The sequence below is a fragment of the Heptranchias perlo genome, chromosome 18 (genome assembly GCF_035084215.1).
Source record: "Heptranchias perlo isolate sHepPer1 chromosome 18, sHepPer1.hap1, whole genome shotgun sequence".
Classification (NCBI taxonomy): Eukaryota; Metazoa; Chordata; class Chondrichthyes; order Hexanchiformes; family Hexanchidae; genus Heptranchias; species Heptranchias perlo.
Window position 1 is genome coordinate 6,453,081 of NC_090342.1, and position 22,506 is coordinate 6,475,586.

The following is a 22,506-nucleotide window of genomic DNA, read 5'->3' on the forward strand; positions in this document are numbered from 1 at the left end:
ACAGGAGACTGGTAAAGAAGGTACGAGCCCATGGAATCCAGGGTGCCTTGGCACTTTGGATACAAAACTGGCTTAGTGGCAGAAGGCAGAGGGTGATGGTCGAAGGTTGTTTTTGTGACTGGAAGCCTGTGGCCAGTGGGGTACCACAGGGATTGGTGCTGGGTCCCTTGCTGTTTGTGGTCTACATTAATGACTTGGATATGAATGTAAAAGGTATGATCAGTAAGTTCGCTGATGATACAAAGATTGGTAGGGTGGTAAATAGTGAGGAGGATAGCCTCAGTCTGCAGGACGATATAGATGGGTTGGTCAGATGGGCGGAACAGTGGCAAATGGAATTTAACCCGGAAAAGTGCGAGGTGATGCACTTTGGAGGGACTAACAAGGCAAGGGAATACACAATGAATGGGAGGACCCTAGGCAAGACAGAGGGTCAGAGGGATCTTGGTGTGCAAGTTCACAGATCCCTGAAGGCGGCGGAACAGGTAGATAAGGTGGTAAAGAAGGCATATGGGATACTTGCCTTTATTAGCCGAGGCATAGAATATAAGAGCAAGGAGGTTATGATGGAGCTGTATAAAACACTGGTTAGGCCACAGCTGGAGTACTGTGTGCAGTTCTGGTCGCCACACTACAGGAAGGATGTGATCGCTTTGGAGAGGGTGCAGAGGAGATTCACCAGGATGTTACCAGGGCTGGAGTGCTTCAGCTATGAAGAGAGACTGGGAAGATTGGGTTTGTTTTCCTTGGAGCAGAGGAGGCTGAGGGGGGACATGATTGAGGTGTACAAAATTATGAGGGGCATAGATAGGATGGATACTAAGGAGCTTTTTCCCTTCGTTGAGGGTTCTATAACAAGGGGACATAGATTCAAGGTAAAAGGCGGGAGGTTTAGAGGGGATTTGAGAAAGAACTTTTTCACCCAGAGGGTGGTTGGAGTCTGGAACTCACTGCCTGAAAGGGTTGTGGAGGCAGGAACCCTCACAACATTCAAGAAGCATTTGGATGAGCACTTGAAATGCCATAACATACAAGGCTACGGACCAAATGCTGGAATATGGGATTAGAGTAGACAGGGCTGATGGCCGGCGCGGACACGATGGGCCGAAGGGCCTCTATCCGTGCTGTATGACTCTATGACTCTATGACTCTATGACCAGTTAGCCTAACATCAGTAGTGGGGAAAATGCTAGAGTCTATTATAAAAGATGTGATAACAGAACACTTGGAAGGCATTACTGGGATTGGACAAAGTCAGCATGGGTTTATGAAAGGGAAATCATGCTTAACAAATCTACTGGAGTTTTTTGAGGATGTAACTAGTAGAATAGATAGGCGAGAATCAGTGGATGTGGTGTACTTGGATTTTCAGAAGGCTTTTGATAAGGTCCCACACAAGAGGTTAGTGTGCAAAATTAAAGCACATGGGATTGGGGGGAATATATTGGCATGGATTGAGAATTGGTTGACAGACAGGAAACTGAGAGGGTGGCAGGCAGTGACTAGTGAGGTACCGCAGGGATCAGTGCTTGGGCCCCAGCTATTCACAATATATATCAATGATTTGGATGAGGGAACTAAATGTAACATTTCCAAGTTTGCAGACGACACAAAGCTGGGGTGGAATGTGAGCTGTGAGGAGGATGCAAAGAGGCTCCAATGTAATTTAGACAAGTTGGGTGAGTGGATAAGAACATGACAAATGCAATATAACATGGATAAATGTGAGGTTATCCACTTTGGTTGTAAAAACAGAACGGCAGATTATTATCTGAATGGTGATAGATTGGGAAAAGGGGAGGTGCAACAAAACCTGGGTGTCCTTATATACCAGTCACTGAAAGCGAGCATTCAGGTGCAGCAAGCAGTTAGGAAGGCAAATGGTATGTTGGCCTTCATTGCAAGAGGATTTGAGTATAGGAGCAGGGATATCTTACTGCAGTTATACAGGGTGTTGGTGAGACCACATCTGGAGTATTGTGTGCAGTTTTGGTCTCCTTATCCGAGGAAGGATGTCCTTGCCATGGAGAGAGTGCAACGAAGGTTTACCAGACTGATTCCTGGGATGGCAGGACTGACATATGAGGAGAGATTGGATCGACTAGGCCTATATTCACTAGAGTTTAGAAGAATGAGAGGTGATCTCATCGAAACATATAAAATTCTAACAGGACTAGACAGACTAGATGCAGGGAGGATGTTCCCGATGGCTGGGGAGTCCAGAACCAGGGGTCACAGTCTCAGGATATGGGGTATGCCATTTAGAACTGAGATGAGGAGAAATTTCTTCACTCAGAGGGTGGTGAAACTGTGGAATTCTCTACCACAGAAGGCAGTGGAGGCCAATTCATTAGATGTATTCAAGAAGGAGATAGAAATATTTCTTAATGCTAAAGGAATCAAGGGATATGGGGAAAAAGCGGGAACAGGGTACTGAGTTAGACGATCAGCCATGATCATTTTGAATGGCGGAGCAGGCCCGAAGGGCTGAATGGCCGACTCTTGCTCCTATTTTCTATGTTTCTACAGCTAATCAAAGCCCTGGTTAGAGCACACCTGGAGCACTGTCTTCAGTTCTGGACACTGCACCTTAGGAAGGATATATTGGCCTTGGAGGGAGTGCAGCGTAGATTTACTAGAATGATACCTGGTCTCCAAGGGTTAAATTACGAGGAGAGATTATACAAACCAGGGTTGCATTCCCTGGAATTTAGAAGATTAAGGGGTGATTTGATTGAAGTTTTCAAGATATTAAGGGGAACTGATAGGGTAGATAGAGAGAAACTATTTCCTCTGGTTGGGGAGTCTAGGACTAGGGGACATAGCCTAAAAATTAGAGCCGGGACTTTCAGGAGTGAAGTTATGAAACACTTCTACACGCAATGGGTGATAGATGTTTGGAACTCTCTTCCGCAAACAGCAGTTGATGTTAATTTTAAATCTGAGATTGTTAGATTTCTGTTAACCAAAGGTATTAAGGGATATGGGGCGAAGGCGGGTATATGGAGTTAGGTCACAGATCAGCCATGATCTCAGTGAATGGCGGAACAGGCTCAAGGGGCTAAATGGCCCACTCTTGTTCCTATGTTCCTAAATCCAGGAATTCACGTCAGGTCGGGTGGAGTGACTTTGGGTATGCTCCATCTTAGTTGCAACCAGTTAGAGGGGGAGGAGAAAAATCGCCCGCCAGTGTAATGACTGAGGCTCTATTTTCTAGAAAAGAGAAGGCTGAGGGCTGCTCTGATAGAGGTCTTTACGATTATGAAAGGGTTTGAGAGGGTAGACGTAGAGAGGATATTTCCAATTGTGGGGGAGACCAGAACCAAGGGCCATAAATATAAGATAATCACTAATAAACCCAATAAGGAATTCAGGAGAAATTTCTTTACTCAGAGAGTGGTGAGAATGTGGAACTTGTTACCACAAGGAGTAGTTGAGGTGAACAGCATAGATTAATTTAAGGGGAAGCTAGATAAACACATGAGGGAGAAAGGAATAGAAGGTTATGCTGATCGGGTGGGATGAAGTAGGGTGGGAGGAGGCTCGCGTGGAGCATAAACACCAGCATAGACCAGTTGGGCCGAATGGCCTGTTTCTGTGCTGTAAATTCTATGTAAATGCAGTGTGAAGTGAACCTCCCCAGTGAAGGGACTCTGACTCCACTTTGCTCCAGGGTCAGGTCGGGTCTTAGCTCTGGACCGACACGGATGGAATCTCCATGGGGAGCCTCATAATCTGCTGCCGTAACTTCACCTGAAGATTGGCGGAACATCCCCTCCCCCCAGAGAAACAGCATGAACGGCCAAAAAAAAACCCAGCCATTTACGCCGATTCTCCAGGGTTTCTGCCAATTTTCCACTGAAGTTGCAACGGCAGATCGAGAGAACCAACCGCCACAGCAACTATTTTGCACGGATACTAACGTTGTAGTGCAGATGCATCTTAAATGTGCTCCACTCCACATGTCTTAGTAATGGTTTGGGGAGACTTGAAAGCAACCTGGATATGCCTACTGGCCTTTCATCTCTCGAACCTGGGTTTGAATCCAGTCTTTGTTGGTGAAAGCTAGGAAGTCCTCTGACTGCTGACTTTAAGGGGGTAATTTTACTGCGGATTTTACTCTCATTACTGAGTAAAATCGGGTAAGTTGTAAAACGGGAGGCCAGCCCAAAACCGTCAGTTTCCCGCTGAGCGGTTTTGGTTAAAATCCACAACCCCCCAGGCGTTCTTTGTGAAATGAGTTTTGAGCAATTTCAACTCAATTCTTAGTGGGCATTGTACGCATATAACTTTCCATAATTCTATCTAATCAGCACTAAACTCAACTATAAGAAGAAACTAAGTATGTTCTAATTAAGGACCAAAGGACGTGATTATAAGCGCTATAAACCACAGGCTAAATTTAACATAAGAGCAGAACTTCTGTGAGCCTAAGGTCATCGATGCATGGGATAGATTATCACCTAATGCAATAGACGTCATCTTAATTGAAGCCTTCGAAAGGGAATTGGATCAATTTCTAATTCAGCAAAGAGGATAGGAATATGGATTTGTTTAGCAAAGAGATGAAAATAGTCAGATTTGGTCCTGAAAGAGGAGCCAGATGGTGATGGGACCTGGATGAGATGAATGTCCTTTTCTACTTCCTACATTCTTATGTTCTTATAAATTAATAATCTGATTCCTCACTCAGAGAGGCATCTTATAAGACTGTTGTTTGGAAAGACAAAGAGGTGCAACAAGGTCATTCAAACTTAGTGACTTAGAAAGACACTTATATTGTGCTACATCTCATCTCTCAGAACATCTCAAGAGGGCATCACATACATTGAAGTGCAGTCACTGTCATGTGGGTGAATTCCCTAGCCATTTTGCACACAGCAAGGTCCCACAAACAACAAGTGAAATGAATCATAGAATCGTATAGCACAGGAGGCCATTCGTCCCATTGTGACTGTGCTGATTCTATGAGCTATGCAAATAGTCCCACTCCCCTGCTCTTTCCCCATAGCCCTGCAAATCTTTCCTTTTTAAGTATATATTCAATTCTCTTTTGAAAGTTACTACTGAATGATGCTGAGAGGAGGTTACTAGATGTTGAGAGGATGTTACCTTTCATGGGGGAATCTAAAACTAGGGGGCATAGTCTCAGAATAAGGGGTCGCCCGTTTAAGACGGAAATGAGGAGGAATTTCTTCTCCCAGAGGGTCGTGACTCTTTGGAATTCTTTACCCCAAAAAGCTGTGGAGGCTGAGTCATTGAATACATTCAAGGCTGAGTTAGACAAATTTTTGATCAGCAAGGGAGTCAAAGGATATGGGGAAAGGGCGGGAAAGTGGAGTTGAGGTAAAAATCAGATCTGCCACGATCTCATTAAATGGCGGAGCAGGCTCGAGGGGCCGAATGGCCTACTCCTGCTCCTATCTCTTATGGTCTTATGAATCTGCTTCCACCACCCTTTCAGACAGTGTATTCCAGAATGACCAGTTAATTTTTTTGGTTGAGTGAGGAAAGTTGTTCAGGACTTGAGGAGGACTTCTTGCTCTACCTTGAATAATGACATGGGATTTGTTAAAGTCCACCTGAATTGCTGGAACAAGCAGAAAATCAACATTCCAGCTGAAGATTAAGGGTAGAGTGGAGGGATCATCAATTGTAATTCTTTAAAGGAAGTAACTAAATTAATGGTGATTATTTTATCCAGTATCTATAGTAGCCCCAAATGCTTTGGGGGTTCTGCTGATCTCCCACCGTAACTCCAGGGGGAGATGGGCGAAACCACCTGGAAAATGGCAGGGACCCGGATGCGAAGGGGTGGGGGGGGCGGTGGGGGTCTCTGCCATTTCTGGGAGTTTCCTGTTTGCCACGTGAAGGGTGGAACCTCCAACCACCCATTGCAAGGAAAATGATGGCAAGGCAGCAGAGCCAGGTGCCAGGACGGCCCGCATTAGGAGTACCCACTCCCTAGGCTCACTCAGGATCCATTGTATCAGTAGAGGTCCGCTACACCGATTGAATTGAGGCGTCCTGGTCTTCACGAGGGCGTATGTGTTTCCCCCCCTCCCCCCCGACGGGTTACCAAGAGGGTCAAGGGGGAAAAAGAATTCAAAAATATACAATGGCATTTTATGAAGCTGGTTTACATATAGGCATTCAACAACACAACCTGCCTTTAATGTGAACATCCCATACATTCATTTAACACATTAAAGGCAGGTTTTGTTGAACATCCCAAACCACTTCAGAGGCACCAAGAAGAAAATGGACATCAAGCCAAAGAAAGTGATGCTAGGTGGAGTGACCATTGATCAAAGAGGTGGGTTTTAAGGAGGGTCTTAAAGGAGGAGAGGTAGTCGGAGAGACAGAGGGGTTTAGGGAGGCAATCCCAGAGCGCAGGTACCTTGGCGGCTGAAGCCACAGGTACCAATGGTGGGGCGGGGGCGAGGGGGGGGACACACATGACACCGGAGTCAGAGGAATGAAGAACTCAGGAGGGTTGTAGTATTACTGGAGGTTACAGAGCTGGGGAGGGGCAAGGCAGTAGATGGATTCAAAGACAAGAATGAGAATGTTAAATGTGAGGGGTTGGGCAAATGGGAGCCAATGTAGGCCAGTGGGGACAGGGGCAATGGGCAAGTGGGACTTGGCGTGGGATATGAAACAGGCAGTAGAGTTTTGGACGAGTTCAAACTTGCAAAGGGCGGAGGCCAGCCAGGGGAGCACTGGAATTGTGTCTGGAAGTGAACGACACATGAATGAGGGTTTGAGCAGCAGGCGGTTTGAAGTCGGGGCGGAGGCGAGCGAGGGTAGAGATAGAAGTAGATGGTCTAAGTGACGGAGGTTCTGTGCCTTTTCCTTGGTTCACGTTCATATATTTTCCGAAACTTGTACATTCAGATAGACTTTATGAAGCGGATATACATGTAGATGTGTACATTTACACAAAGATCTCAAAATATTAATGATGAATGTAACCTTTAATGGTACAACGGCTTCATAAAACATATGTGACTGTGCAGGGATTTCTATACTAGCTTTATGAAACATAAGTTACTACATACCAAACATCTTTCAAACGGTTACCCTCTTCTATAATCCCTTCCTCTTCCTCTCTCCCTCCTTACATTTTAAGTATCGATTCCCCCTCGTCCTCTCCCGCTTAACTTAGCGATGGAGCCTTTCTATTTTTTCCGCGCAATGGAAAGCGCCTCCCCTGAGAACCGAGAACACCATCTGCTCCCTTTCATCATAAACTGGCTGGCTTACCGGAGCAGCTCTGCGCTGTCCCGGGTAGGAAGGAGGGGTGGGGGGGGGGGTGGAGATGAGAAGAGAAGTGAGGGGGAGAGAAGAGAAAAGGGGGAGAGAAGGGGAAGAGAGAAGAGATGGGAAGAGAGAAGAGAAGGAAGAGAGAGAAGTGAGGAGATAAGAGGGGGAGAGAAGAGAAGGGGGAAAGAGAAGAGAAGAGGGGGAAGGGGGAAAAGAGAAGAGAAGGGGAAGAGAAGAGGGGGAAAAGAGAAGAGAAGAGGGGGAAAAGAGAAGAGAAAGAGAAGAGGGGGGAAAGAGAAGAGAAGGGGAAAAGAGAAGAGAAGGGAAAGAGAAGAAGGGGAAAAGAGAAGAAGGGGAAAAGAGAAGAAGGGGAAGAGAGAAGGGGAAGAGGGGGAAAAGAGAAGAGAAGAAGGGAAAGGAGAAGAGAGGGAAAGAGAAGGGGGAGAAGAGAAGGGAAAGAGAAGAAGTGGGAGAAGAGAAGGGGAAGAAGAGGAAGGAGAGGAAAAGGGGGAGGGGAGGAGAGGATATTTTATCCCGCTCCACCCCGGTTCCCGAGTCCGCGGCAAACCAGCCGAGCAACGCGCCAAACAAACCCGGAAGCGGGCCAGTCGGGCGAGCGTCATTGGTCGGCTCCTCGGAATGTATCCGCGGCGTCGGCGCCCCATTGGCCGGCGGCCTCCTGACGTCTTTCGGAATGTTGGAGCGCGCCAGAATCGGAGATTTAGCGGGTTCGCCAGGCGGTTTGATGTTCGGTTCACGGGGGGTGGGAGAGGGGAGAGGGGAGAGGGGAGAGAGCGGGGTCCGCACAACCTCCCGCACTCGCTGCCGCTCCGCGTCCACATTTAGGGTTTAGTTTAAATCAACAACACATTTTACATATAAAAAGTTAAAGTCACTGCGGCAAAAGGGTGAGTCCGTTTCATTCATTCATTGTTGCATTTAGTAATTGTAACAATTTTTCTAAAACTTATATTAACGTTTGGGATGTAAGACCCTCAGATTAATATTTTCACCTCTTTCCAGATGTTGCTATGCATTTTCCGCTTTCTATTTTAGATTTCCAGCTTCTATTTTAATTTTCGATTTCCAGCATTTTGTATTTTCTATTTTGGATTTCCAGCATTTTGTGTTTTCTATTTTAGATTTCCAGCATTTTCTATTTTCTATTTTCGATTTCCAGCATTTTGTGTTTTCTATTTTAGATTTCCAGCATTTTGTATTTTCTATTTTAGATTTCCAGCATTTTGTATTTTCTATTTTAGATTTCCAGCTTCTATTTTAATTTTCGATTTCCAGCATTTTGTATTTTCTATTTTAGATTTCCAGCTTCTATTTTAATTTTCGATTTCCAGCATTTTGTGTTTTCTATTTTAGATTTCCAGCATTTTGTATTTTCTATTTTAGATTTCCAGCTTCTATTTTAATTTTCGATTTCCAGCATTTTGTGTTTTCTATTTTAGATTTCCAGCATTTTGTGTTTTCTATTTTAGATTTCCAGCATTTTCTATTTTCTATTTTCGATTTCCAGCATTTTGTGTTTTCTATTTTAGATTTCCAGCTTCTCCTGTTTTTAATTTTGGATTTCCAGCATTTTATTTCTGGATCACCAGATACTTTGTTATTTGTGCAACTCCTGTACCTGTGACAGTTCGCCGCCTGGTCATATATTTGCTGCGCTACAAACCTTTGCCAAAGTGCTTGAAATCTCCTCCACTTGTAAATCATATTCTTTTTAACGAGAGCCTGTTTAGGAATCGCCTGCCCAAAGAAGTGTTTATTTCATGACCGTGTGCTGAACTATCTATATTTGCGCCAATTTTAAAAATTAATTAAGGGGTTAAAAAAATAGTTTCTGATGTTTAGACTTTGCAATAACCGAATGAAAGAATTCGCAGAGAAATGCGGTCGTGATTTGTTTTTTAAAAAAATCCGTTTGATGCTAAAGAAAAAAGTATTTTCCAAAGTTCGCTCCAAGAATTCCTTGGAGGTCGGCGAGTTCCAGTTGACTGTCCCACTGGGCAGATGTGCGTGTAATCCAGGGCAGGAATATACCTCGTGTCTGCTAAAATATTACACACGGTAATAATAAATTAAACAGCGGTGAGAATAGCGTCTTCAGGTGGTGTGCGTTTCAACCCGTTACGAAAGTAACTACATCTTATCACGAATTAACTTGCCTTTTATTAAATATGCGTTTTGTGTACTCGTTTAGATGGAGTGCTTGAAATTGAAGGATCTCCTGAATCCGCGAATAGGAAAATGTGATTTCTCCCCAGAGAATGATGAAAACATAAACGCACAGAAGGTAAATGTAAAATGTATCTCGGTTTAATTTAAAAATAACATGGAGGGAATGATGGACATCAGTGCTTAAACCAGAGGAGAGGAAAATTGAGACTAACTCACCAGGACTGTGGTTTAATTGGCAAATTAACTTTTCCAGGATTAAATTTGATGTTTCAGCAGCAACCATTCAGTCTTCGTTTTCGTTATCTCTGTTGCTTTGACTGTTTTAGCTGCATAGAAACAGGAGTAGGCCATTCAGCCCCTCGAGCCTGTTCTGCCATTGAGTTAGATCAAGGCTGATGTGTATCTTGGCTCCATATCCCTTGATACCTAACAAAAATCTATCGACCTCAGTCTTCAACGTTTTAATGGACCCCCAGCATCCACAAATTTTTTTGGGGGGGCGAGGGAGAGAGTTGCCAATTTCTACTACCTGTTGTGAGAAAAAGTGCTTCCTGATTTTTCACCGGCATCCGCTGATGTAGGAACTGTGTGAGCCTTGCACACCCATCCAGGCAGTACAGCCACCTCATGGTTTATCGGAACGCTGGTATTTGGTGAAAGGCTGCCTAAAATAATCCCGGGGAGTCCTTCCAACAGCGTAAAGCTCCCCTTTTATTTCTGCACCAAGCGTTGGGAATGCCTTTGATGTAAATTTTTTTTTAATCATTCATTCTCGGGATGTGGGCGTCACTGGTATTTATTGCCCATCCCCAGTTGTCTACACAACTCGGTGGTTTTGCTGGGCCACTTCAGGGGACAACTTAACAGTTAACCACAATGAGTATGTGTCTGTGTATACATATAATGTACAGACACACATGTACTCACTGTGTATATACACACAGCTAACCACATCGTGTGATTCAGTTCCTGGAGGACATTAGTGAGTTTTTATGAAAATCCAGCAGCTTCAGCATAGTCATTTTTTTTTTTACTAATGCTCGGCCACAAATTACTGAATTCAATATTGCAATTTCCCATCGTGGGATTTAGAACTCCTGACCTCTGGGTTACTAGTCTAGTATCCTAACCATTGCACTAACCAGGTGTCAGGGGAAAAAAAGCAAACCGCAATCCTCCTGTGAGACTTCAAAAGCTTCTCTCTGGAGAAACTAAACGGGCAATATTGTCACATTTTCTCCATGGAAGTTTACGCGGGGTTCAGAGTTTATTTCCTGATCCAGAATCTTCACGGTTTGACCCTGAAGAAAATGTCGTATCTCGCGGCCCCAGGGAATGAAGTCGCTGCTTGTTGGTCAGTTTTGTCAAGGATGTTCGCCCTACACCAGCATCGAAGCCAGCGTTTGTGACACAGGGAGTGTGTGAAGTGCCCAAATTGTGTTTGACTGTCACTGTGTGTTTACATGAAAGAAAGAACTTGCATTTATATAGCGCCTTTCACGACCACAGGACGTCCCAAATCGCTTTATGACGTGTAGTCACTGTTGTAACGTAGGCGATGTGGCAGTCAATTTACGCACAGCAAGATCCCACAAACAGCAACGAGATAAATGACAAGATAATCTGGTTTTTTTTAAGTGATGTTGGTTGAGGGATAAGTATTGGCCAGAACACTGGGGAGAACTCCCCAGCTCTTTTTTAAATAGTGCCGTGGGATTTTTTACGTCCACCTGAGAGGGCAGACGGGCCTCGGTTTGACATCTCATCTGAAAGACGGCACCTCCGACAGTGCAGCACTCCCTCAGCAGTGACACTGTCAGCCTAAATTATGTGGTCAAGTCTCTGGTGGCATATGTTCCTTTTGACAGATAGCAAATAAGGAATATGCCTTTTTTTTTAATAACTTTTTTGTCATTGTGCGCTGATTTTCCTTCGCATTTCTACTGTTTGAACGATATATCTTTTTCCAGAAGTAAGTAAATGAAGATTCCCATCGACACACGCTCAGCCCCATACCTGTGCCAATTCTCTACAACCTGTGCCAGCCTGCCCTTTCACCCTTTACTCCACCTGTATCCCATCAGCGAACCGGGTATTTTGTGCGTACCTGACAGGTATTGCACCTGCTCACGTTTGCGCACTTGTTGTTTGTCGTTCTGTTTTTACCCTATTGCTCCCCTGCCCCTCCCCAATACTTGCACACGTCCAAATTCTACCCCTGGATATATTTGGAGTGAAAACCATTTGTTGGTCGGGCAATTAACCTGGAATTATCCTCCAAGATTTATTCGAATCATATTTTGAACCATTTTACACAGTCTGTAGCTGCTGTGATGGGAATGCTCGTGGTCCCAGACAAGCTAAGGGGCCACGGGCAAGCTTCCCCTTCCCTCTGATCAGAATGGTTCCGATCTCCCAACAACTAAGTGCCTGTTTCAGTTCTCCTTGGGATACCCACTTGCCAGTAGTTCAGTTATCGAGGCCCCATCTGCCTCGAGGAAGAGCCGGGGAGTTCTCCCTGGTACCCTGGCCAATATTTATCCCTCAACCAACATAACCTTTTTTTAACAAAACACAGATTCTCTGGTCATTGTCACATTGCTGTTTGTGGGATCTTGCTGCTGCATTTAGAATCATAGACGTTTACAACATGGAAACAGGCCCTTCGGCCCAACATGTCCATGTCGCCCAGTTTATACCACTAAGCTAGTCCCAATTGCCTGCACTTGGCCCAATTTCCTACATTACAACAGTGACTACACTTCAGAAGTACTTCATGGGCTGTAAAGCGCGTTGGGACGTCCTGAGGTCGTGAAAGTTGCTATATAAATGCAAGCTCTTTCTTTTTTATTGCTGTTAATCGGGCTCCTGTGTAGCCTTGATACAGCGATCGTGTCACCTCTCAACCTTCTCTTTTAAAGGCTGTATTTTAAATTATGCCCAACCCTTGTTTTGTCGTTTTCTTCCTCCAAAGTTGACTGTCGGACACCAGTGTCACCCAGGAAAAGATACCAAGCTGCTGATTGTAAATCCCAACAGAGTTCCTTTCAAAGAATGGTCGCAGTCACTAATGTTCTGTAATTAGGTTAATCATTTTTTTTTGGTAGCGAGTGTCTACAACCGAGAGAGAGGCTTGCTGTGTCGCTTCAGAGGGACAAAGAGTCTGGGGTCGCATGTAGGGCAGTCTGGGCAGGGGCTGCAAGGCTCCCTTCCCTGAAGGATATTAGAAAGAAAGAGCTTGCATTTCTATAGCGCCTTTCACAACCTCAGGACGTCCCAAAGTGCTTTGCAGCCAATGAAGCACTTTTTGAAGTGCACTCACTGTTGTAATGTAGGAAACGCGGCAGCCAATTTGCGCACAGCAAGATCCCACAAACAGCAATGTGACAATGACCAGATAATCTGGTTTTAGTGATGTTGGTTGAGGGATAAATATTGGCCAGGACAACAACAACTTGCATTTATATAGCGCCTTTAACGTAGTAAAATGTCCCAAGGCGCTTCACAGGAGTGATTATCAAGACAAAATTTGACACCGAGCCACATAAGGAGATATTAGGACAGGTGACCGTGCCATGAGATCTTTTATGTCCACCTCAGAGGGCAGATGGGGCCTTGGTTTAAAGTCTCCTCCGAAAAACAGCACCTACCAACAGTGCAGCACTCCCTCAGTACTGCACTGGGAGTGTCAGCCTGGATTTTGTGCTCAAGTCCCTGGAGTGGGGATCAAACCCACAACCTTCTAGACTGAGCAGCGAGAATGCTACCAACTGAGCCATGGCTGATCCCACCAGTTAGAAAACATTAGAGAAACTGAACATTTCCTTCAGTGTTTTGAAACAATACATTTCATTAGAGCTGTGGCCATTTTGTTTAATCATTTAAAATACTCCATAATTTCGGTGGTACAAACAGATTTGAAAATGACTTGCTCACCGGTTGATTTATTAACGGGTTCAAATTTTGATAAGATCGGGTTTCCTGAAGGATTCGGGATTAAATATGTAGCTTGTAACTCCGCCTATTATTGTAGCTACTTTGTGGAACAAATTCAAAATGGCGCCTCTGAAGAGCACATGTTTATCAAAGGGCCATGTGACACGGTTGGTCGTGATTGTAACAAGAGTACTTTGAAGTACAGTAAGTACTTTGCACTAAAAATACTTTTTCTTACAACAGCAGTTTGCATTTATATAGCATCTTTCACAATCTCAGGTCTTCCCAAAGTGCTTTACAGCCAATGAAGTACTTTTTATAGTCACTGTTTGTAATGTAGGAAACGCAGCAGCCAATTTGCGCACAGCAAGGTCCCACAAATGAGATAAGTGACCAGATAATCTGTTTTGTTTTTAGTGATGTTGGTTCAGGTATAAATATTGACCAGGACTCCCGTGCTCTTCTTCGAAATAGAGCCATGGGATCTTTTACGTCCGCTTGAGAGGGCAGACGGGTTTCACGTCCCAAGATGCTTCACAGGACCGTTATCAGATAAAATTTGACACATAAGGAGATATTAGGACAGGTGACCAAAAGCTTGGTCAAAGATGGTAGGTTTTAAGGAGCATCTTAAAGGAGGAGAGAGAGAGAGGTTTAGGGAGGGAATTCCAGAGCTTGGTGCCCAGACGACCGAAGGCACGACCGCCAATGGTGGGGCGAAGTTGTCCTTCCGTAATGTGTAATAACGCTGAGTCGTTTCTCCCCGTCTGTAACGGATGATCCGCGAATCCCATGGTTTTTTGATGGCGTCTTTGTCTCCGTTTTAGGAAAACCTGTTTGTGGAACCGAAGAGGTCATCCCCCAAAACGCCGGTGAAAAACGAATTAACAGCGAGCGCCATCTCCAGGCGCAAGTGCTGTACTCCGGATCGAATCCAGATGACCCCAATTAAACAGGCCGACAGATCACCACCTGAACCCTGGTCACCCACGGCGAACCTAAAGATGCTCATTAGTGCCGCTAGCCCCGATATCCGGGACAGGGAGAAAAAAAAAGAACTATTCCGACAGATTGAAAACGAGAGAGTCGAAAGGATCAGTGACGTTATTCAGGTAATGGTGTTCTCCTCTTACTGGTTCCCGCTTGTTCCCCTCCATTTTAAGTTGTGTTCTTGCCCCTCCTCCCCGTTCCCCCATACTATCCCCACCGACTGCACCTGGCACCAAGTCTCAGGACAGACTGTGCCAGCACTGACCTACATTGGCTCCCGTTCTACCAATGCCTCGATTTTTAATATTCTCATCCTCGTGCCCAAAATCCTCCATGGGCTTTGCGCCCTCTCCCTATCTCCGTAACCTCCCCCAGCCCTCCAAGAACTCTGCACGCCTCCAATTCTGGCCTCTTGCCCGCCCCCTGCTACCCCCCCCAATTCCCAATACTACTCCCTGACAACCTGCCTCTACTCTAGGAGCTGCTTGCTATGTGTCACACAAGAGCGGGATGGGTAGATTATCCTTCTCGATCTGGAACTGGCTGTGTAGGAAATCCTGCACTTTACCAACACAGAAAGAGGCCATTTGGCCCATCGGGTCTGTGCCGGCTCTTAGAGCTATCCCAGTGCCTCTCCCCCCACCACAACCTTTTCCCGTAGCCCTGCAAAAATTTTTAACATAAGAAATAGGAGCAGGAGTAGGCCAATCGGCCCCTCGAGCCTGCTCCGCCATTCAATAAGATCATGGCTGATCTGATCCTAACCTCAAATCTAAATTCATGTCCAATTTCCTGCCCGCTCCCCATAACCCCTAATTCCCTTCACTTCTAGGAAACTGTCTATTTCTGTTTTAAATTTATTTAATGATGTAGCTTCCACAGCTTCCTGGGGCAGCAAATTCCACAGACCTACTACCCTCTGAGTGAAGAAGTTTCTCCTCATCTCAGTTTTGAAAGAGCAGCCCCTTATTCTAAGATTATGCCCCCTAGTTCTAGTTTCACCCATCCTTGGGAACATCCTTACCGCATCCACCCGATCAAGCCCCTTCACAATCTTATATGTTTCAATAAGATCGCCTCTCATTCTTCTGAACTCCAATGAGTAGAGTCCCAATCTACTCAACCTCTCCTCATATGTCCGCCCCCTCATCCCCGGGATTAACCGAGTGAACCTTCTTTGTACTGCCTCGAGAGGAAGTATGTCTTTTCTTAAGTATGGAGACCAAAACTGTATGCAGTATTCCAGGTGCGGTCTCACCAATACCTTATATAACTGCAGCAATACCTCCTTGTTTTTATATTCTATCCCCCGAGCAATAAAAGCCAACATTCCGTTGGCCTTCTTGATCACCTGTTGCACCTGCAAACTAACCTTTTGAAGTATTTTTCAACTTTTCTTTTTCAAGTATTTATCCAATTCCCTTTTAAAAGTTGTAAACAATTTTACAACACCAAGTTATAGTCCAGCAATTTTATTTTAAATTCACAAGCTTTCGGAGGCTACCTCCTTCCTCAGGTGAACGATGTGGAAAATTTTTTTTCACATCGTTCACCTGAGGAAGGAGGTAGCCTCCGAAAGCTTGTGAATTTAAAATAAAATTGCTGGACTATAACTTGGTGTTGTAAAATTGTTTACAATTGTCAACCCCAGTCCATCACCGGCATCTCCACATCATGACTTTTAAAAGTTACTATTGAATCTACTTCCACCGCCCTTTCAGGCAGCGCGTTCCAGATCATAACAACTCGCTGCGTAAAATAAATAAATTCTCCTCATCTCCCCTCTGGATTGACTCAGAATGTGGACCATGAGAACGGGCTTCGGTGTGTTTAACTGCGCTAATGTGGGGGGAAACTCCCAGTGAAGTTCTGTGCTGCTCAAAGCGGAAGAGTTTACCGAGAGGATGAAACTCTCTCCCTCTTTCCGCGTGTCCCTAGTTGCCTGGTCAGATAACGGTGCCGCTGAACGCACCAGCCCCAAATTTAGAAGACAACCCTCTCCTCCCCGTACCTGCGACCTGTGCGGACGGTCGGCGTGTTATCGCTGTTTTGCTCCCCTGTTGAGGAGAAGCATTTTCTGCTGGAATGAGAGTTCTTGTGAAGCCACAGAGTTAAAGACAATGAACAAATGAAGGCTGTTTTTAAAAGCATACGGGATCCTGGGCTTTATTATAGAGGCATAGGGTACAAAAGCAAGGAAGTTATGCTAACCCTTTATAAAACACTGGTTAGGCCTCAGTTGGAGTATCGTGTTCAATTCTGGGCACCGCACTTTAGGAAGGATGTCAAGGCCTTAGAGAGGGTGCAGAGGAGATTTACTAGAATGGTGCCAGGGATGAGGGACTTCAGTTATGTGGAGAGACTGGAGAAAGTGGGATTGTTCTCCTTAGAACAGAGAAGGTGAAGGGGAGATTTGATCGAGGTGTTCAAAATCATGAACGGTTTTGACAGAGTAAATAAGGAGAAACTGTTTCCAGTGGCGGAAGGGTCGGTCACCAGAGGACACAGATTTAAGATAATTGGTAAAAGAGCCAGAGGCGACATGAGGTAACGTTTTTTTACGCAGCGAGTTGTTACGATCTGGAATGCGCTGCCTGAAAGGGCGGTGGAAGCAAATTCAGCAATAACTTTCTAAAGGGAATTGGATAAATACTTGAAGGAAAAAATTTACAGGACTGTGGGGAAAGAGCAGGAGGAGTGGGACTAATTGGATAGCTCTTCCAAAGAGCCGGCACAGGCATGATTGGCCGAATGGCCTTCTCCTGTTCTGTACGTACTATGATGATACTCTGAAAGGCGGGTACCTCCCCCTAAAGTACAAACCGGTTCTTTATTTTGCCTTCAGTTCGGTGTGATTGATGACGGGACCACAGATGAGTTCGAAGAGCGACGTCCGAGCAGGAAACAAAAAAGTCTGGGACTTCTGTGTCAGAAGTTCCTCGCTCGCTACCCCAATTATCCGATTTTAACCGAGAAAACGGAAATTTCCCTGGATGAAGTGGCAACCGAACTTGGTGAGCTTGAGGAGGGGAGAGGTGGCGGGGGAGGGGGAGATTAAGCGCGGGAGGGGTTTTTGGGGGGGGGGGGCGGATATAATGGGCCAGAATTTGCTGTGGCAGGACATCTCTGGGACCTGAGTGAACTGGACAAGCAACTGGGTGTCTGCTTAACCAGTGAGATTGAAGGATTGGGAAATAAACAGCGGGAGGACTGAGAAGGAGGGTGAATTAAAGAGGGCGAATTCAATGTCAAATCAGGCACAGAAAGAGAAATGGAGAGAGGGAAAGAAAGTGTGGATTAAGAGAGAGAGAGAAAGAAAAAGTAAGAATTTACATTTTTAAAACCTCCCCGAAAAATTCAAGACCTGAAGGGATGAGACTTGTAATGGGTCATTCTCAGTGCCAGAGATTTTGATTGGCAGCAATTAACAATTATCCCGTTGTTAAAGGGGTACTTCCTCCTGTAATTACTAGGTCTAAATATCTGTGGTGAGTTTAGTTCGTATCTACTACCGCGCAAATATAGCAACTTCACACCGTTCAGCGTGTTTCATCGGTGAGTCAGACAGCGAGATGCCACTTTCACGAAGCTAACAGCGAGCGGCGCATCTCGGACAGCAACTTCCTGCGTTTAACCGCGCAACTGCCCCTCACCTGAAGTTGCCGTACCATTTACACATAAGTAGCGGCGAGCGCCAATAGCCTCAACGTTATTTTGACAGCAAATCCCGGCCCGTTCCCCGTGTGGTCCGTCGTTTAACGGGAGGGGACCTGAATTTTTTTTGTGTGTGTGTTCCCGTTTTGGCAGGAGTGGAGCGCAGGCGTATTTACGACATTGTGAACGTCTTGGAGTCTCTTCAACTCGTCAGCCGGGTGGCGAAGAACCAGTATTCCTGGCACGGGCTCCTGGGCCTTGGTCAGACTCTGGCCGCCCTGAAGCGGAGAGGAGAGCAGCACAGGTACGCAGAGCAGCTCGCGTACATTCGCCACAAGGAGCTGGAGGTCGAGTTCGACGGGGAAGAAGCGGAGAAGAGAGAGGCTGCCCGGGAAACGTGGACAGGCTGCCAAGAGCTGAGCGGGGAGGCTGAGTGTAAATCGGGTAAGGCTCATTGAACAGTAAGTGAAATCCGACAACGCAGCAGGTTTCGTTCAACTCGTGCCGTCCGATTTAATTAAATTGTTCGTTCTGTGGGCTCTGTCGCTGGGCACAATTTGTTTCAACTGCAGACCTCTTAATCAAAAGGGTGACTTGTGCTTCGAAAGTAACTTCATTGCCTTTGGGACGTCCCGAGGTTGTGAAAGGCACTGTATAAATAATAATTCTTTTACAAAAATGAGTGACGCTCTGCTTCGAGGCCCAGATCTGTCTGGTGTTGGTGCTTAGGGCGTCTCCAGACACCTGTTCGACTGGCACGGCATTAAATAGAGGAGAGGGGACTGTCTGAGGGCAAGTTGGCAGTGGGTCCACCTCATGCTGTTTTCTGATGCCCCCTTCTGGCTGTCCAGTGAACACCATCAGCAGGCGACGACTGCAATGCTGCCCCCCTCTGTCCTCTCGGTTGGAATTTGAAAATGTACATTTTTTTTACATATTAATAGTCGTAAGAAGCATACAGAATCTAAAAAGCTTTGGGCGTACCTCATATTAGTGCCGTCTTCTCTCTCAGCGTCTATGAACAGCAGGAAGGACAAGTCGCTACGCATTATGAGTGAGAAGTTTGTGATGCTTTTCCTCGTGTCTGACCCCAAGACTGTTGCCCTCGATATTGCTGCTAAAATCCTCATTGAAGAGAGTCAGCAGGATTCTGCAGATAACAGCAAGTTTAAAAGTAAGTGAATCAAAAACGAAGCACTGCGGATGCTGGAGATCTGAAATAAAAACACAAGATGCTGGACACGCTCAGCAGGTCAGGTCAGCGGAGAGAGAGAAACAGAGTTAACGTTTCAGGTCCACGACTTTTTGTCAGATCATCGCCCAGAAACGTCAACGCTGTTTCTCTCTCTTTCTCTCCACAGATGCTGCCTGACCTGCTGAGTGTTTTCCAGCATTTTCTGTTTTTATTTTGTATTAAAAGTAAGTGAGTTTTGTTTGCAGACTAGAACGGGTGTGTGTGGTTATGTGTTTTCATTCAAGGTGAGCAAATCTCAAGATGGAGGTTGAGCACTTTTCCACTTTTGAGTGTCCTGTGTTGACATTGGCCACTCCCGAGTACGGACAGAGATTAAATGCAGAGTGACGCTCCCTCTACTCTGACCCAACAGTGAGTAGCACTCTCGCCTCTGGCTGTGGGTTCAAGTCCCACTGTGGAGACTTGAGCATATAATCCAGGCCGACACTCCCAGTGCCTGTACTGAGGGAGTGCTGCACTGTCGGAGGTGCCGTCTTTCGGATGAGACATTAAACCGAGGCCCCGTCTGCCCCTCTCCAGTGCACCTAAAGGATCCCACAGCACTATTTCATAGACGAGCAGGAGAGTTCTCCCCGGCGTCCTGGCCGATATTTATTCCTCAACCAACGCCTAAAGACAGCTTATCAAGTCATTATCACATTGCTGTTTGTGGGATCTTGCTGTGCAGTAATTGGCTGCTGCGTTTCCTACGTTACAACAGTGACTGCACTTGAAAAGTACTTCATTGGCTGTAAAGCACTTTGGGGCGTCCTGAGGTCATGAAGGGCGCTCTATAAATGCAAGTTCTTTCTTTCTTTAACAGAGAACTGAAGGTGGGGGAGTACTGCTTCCTTAAGAGGGAGCGAATCCACAAGTCATACAGTTTGGTTTATTCGTGCATTTGCCCGTCCTTCCACAGCAGTCTGCCATTTTGGGTCTTGGCTTATTGCTGGAGCAGACCTCAGCTGGTCCAATCTCTTCTCTAAGCCAGGATGACCCTTGGGTCACAATGCAGGCTGGTCTGAATCACTAGCTCCCACCTTAACGGACGAAACTTCAGCGACACTCCAGGCCCGGCTGCAAACACTGGTCTCAAATGGCAGTGAATGCCCAAGTTGATGGCACCTCCTACCAGGTTCTCAGGATGGCTGACACGGGCAAGCCTTCATTTACTGCCCGTCACTGTTCAATTAAAAAGAAAAAAAAAACATGCATTTATATAGCACCTATTCATGACCTCTGGATGGTCCCAAAGCACTTTACAGGCCAATGTAGCATTTCTGAAGTATAGTCACAGTGTAATGTAGGAAAAGCAGCAGCCAATTTGCGCACAGCAGGGTCCCACAAACAGCAATGTGAGAATAACCAGATAATCTGTTTGTGATAACTCAGTAGCATTTAGAGTCAATTACACCGTGTGGACTAGAGTCACAAGTAGGCCAGAGCAGATAAAGATGGCAGGCTCCCCTCCACGAAGGGCATTAGTGAACCAGACAGCTTTATACAGCAGTCTGTGCCTTTTCATGGTCGTTTTGTTTCCCCTCTGGTGCCAGTCTGTGCAATACCAGCCTTTTATTCAATTCAATTTCATAACTTGCCGTGGTGGGGATTTGACCTCATGACCTCTCGGTCAGTCCTGGTCCAGAACCCCACACCCACCAGAAATACGGTAACTTCTTCCTGAACCTTTATACGTACACGTACATGCACACCAGTATAAATCGTCCACTTCTCAGAGAATTCTGTCCTGTGTATTACACAGGGACGAACGATGGACTCCCCTGGGTGATACTTAGCTAAAGGTCTCCCATTGGAAACTTCGCCAAACGGTTCACTATTTTTTTTTTTGCTTTTCAGCTAAAATCCGCAGACTCTACGACATCGCCAACGTCTTGACCAGTTTAGGACTCATTAAGAAAGTTCACGTGACTGAAGAGAGGGGTCGAAAGCCTGCGTTCAAATGGGTTGGACCCGCCCATCAGAACAGGCCTGATGGTACGGGTTTACTTAATGCCGTGTGTCGGTGTCGTAAACATTGCATGGAATTAGATTTGGACAGGCATCCTGTCTAAACTTTCCCCCCTCCATGGCCTAGGAGCACTGAAGTGGCTACCTTGCTGCATTCAGTGCGGGAAATGTGAAGAGCCATCTCCTGGAGCAGATCGCTGAGCTGCACACGGACCTGGCAAACCAGGGTTGGATTCTCGGTCTGCGCTGAACTTGCTGAACTTAACAGGGTAGCCACTTCAATTTTTGTTAGGCAATTCGATCATGGCTGTATGTGTATCTTAACTCCCATCTTCCCGCCTTGGTTCCATATCCCTTAATTACCCTTACCTAACCAAAAATCAGTCTCAGTTTTGAAATTTTGAATTGACCCCTCCCCCAGCTTTTTTTGGGGGGAGAGAGTTCCAGATTTCCATTACCCTGTGTGTGAAGAAGTGCTTCCTGACATCACCCCTGAACAGCCTTGTTCTCATTTTAAGAGCCCTTCTGCATTCCCCCACCAGAGGGCAGTTAGGAGTCAACCACATTAAGTGTGGGGACTGGAGTCACATATAGTCCCAGACCAGGTAAAAACAGCAGGTTTCCTTCACCTAAAGGATGTTAGTGAACCAGTTGGGTTTTTACAACAATCCAACAGATTCATGGTCAATTTGTTGATTATTATTTGTTTGTTTTAAATTTCCAAACTTCTCTTTGAACTGAATCCCAAATTCTCAGACTGTTTTAGTGGGATTTGGAACTCTCATTCTGTCAGGTTATAAAGCCAGGGCTCATAGATTACTAGTCCGGTAACATCACCACGACACTATGGTACCAGGTACGGCACAGCACTAGACCATACAGCATATCCTAGGTTCTATTCATGACCCGTGCCACGTTGGAAGGGATGCTACAATCAGCCTCACCACCCCCCCCCCAAGGCAGGAGAAAGAAAGTGGTGGGGAAATCAGCCACAGTTCCCATTCCTGATAACTGTCCGGTGACCTCATAACCTCTGAAGGTGGACGTCTGGTGAGGACCAGGCTGGGGTTTTGGGTGTGAAGCCCTCCGTAGTCGAACGACCTGATAATGTCCAAGTTTAACCTCGGACTTGAAAAGCGACCACTGGGTGAAGAACTGGAAGGTGGCCGACACTTAAGGCACTTTGCTCACCATGAGTTGGTGCTTTCAAGAGAGAGATGGAAAGCCGATGGCCAGCAGGGTTACTCCTCTACATGGTCAAATCTCTA

At 45.8% G+C, this 22,506-nt stretch overlaps 1 protein-coding gene across 1 annotated transcript in view; it reads left to right on the forward strand.

The window, feature by feature from the left end:
• The first annotated feature begins 9,478 nt into the window (after nt 1-9,478).
• The window catches only part of e2f7 (E2F transcription factor 7), a 29,376-nt gene continuing 16,348 nt past the window's right edge, over nt 9,479-22,506 (forward strand). Inside the window, exons 1-6 of the mRNA XM_068000025.1 lie at nt 9,479-9,571; nt 14,220-14,504; nt 17,228-17,396; nt 18,190-18,480; nt 19,049-19,210; nt 21,128-21,265. Coding sequence (XP_067856126.1) covers nt 9,479-9,571; nt 14,220-14,504; nt 17,228-17,396; nt 18,190-18,480; nt 19,049-19,210; nt 21,128-21,265 — 1,138 coding nt within the window. The remainder of the gene's footprint in view (nt 9,572-14,219; nt 14,505-17,227; nt 17,397-18,189; nt 18,481-19,048; nt 19,211-21,127; nt 21,266-22,506) is intronic.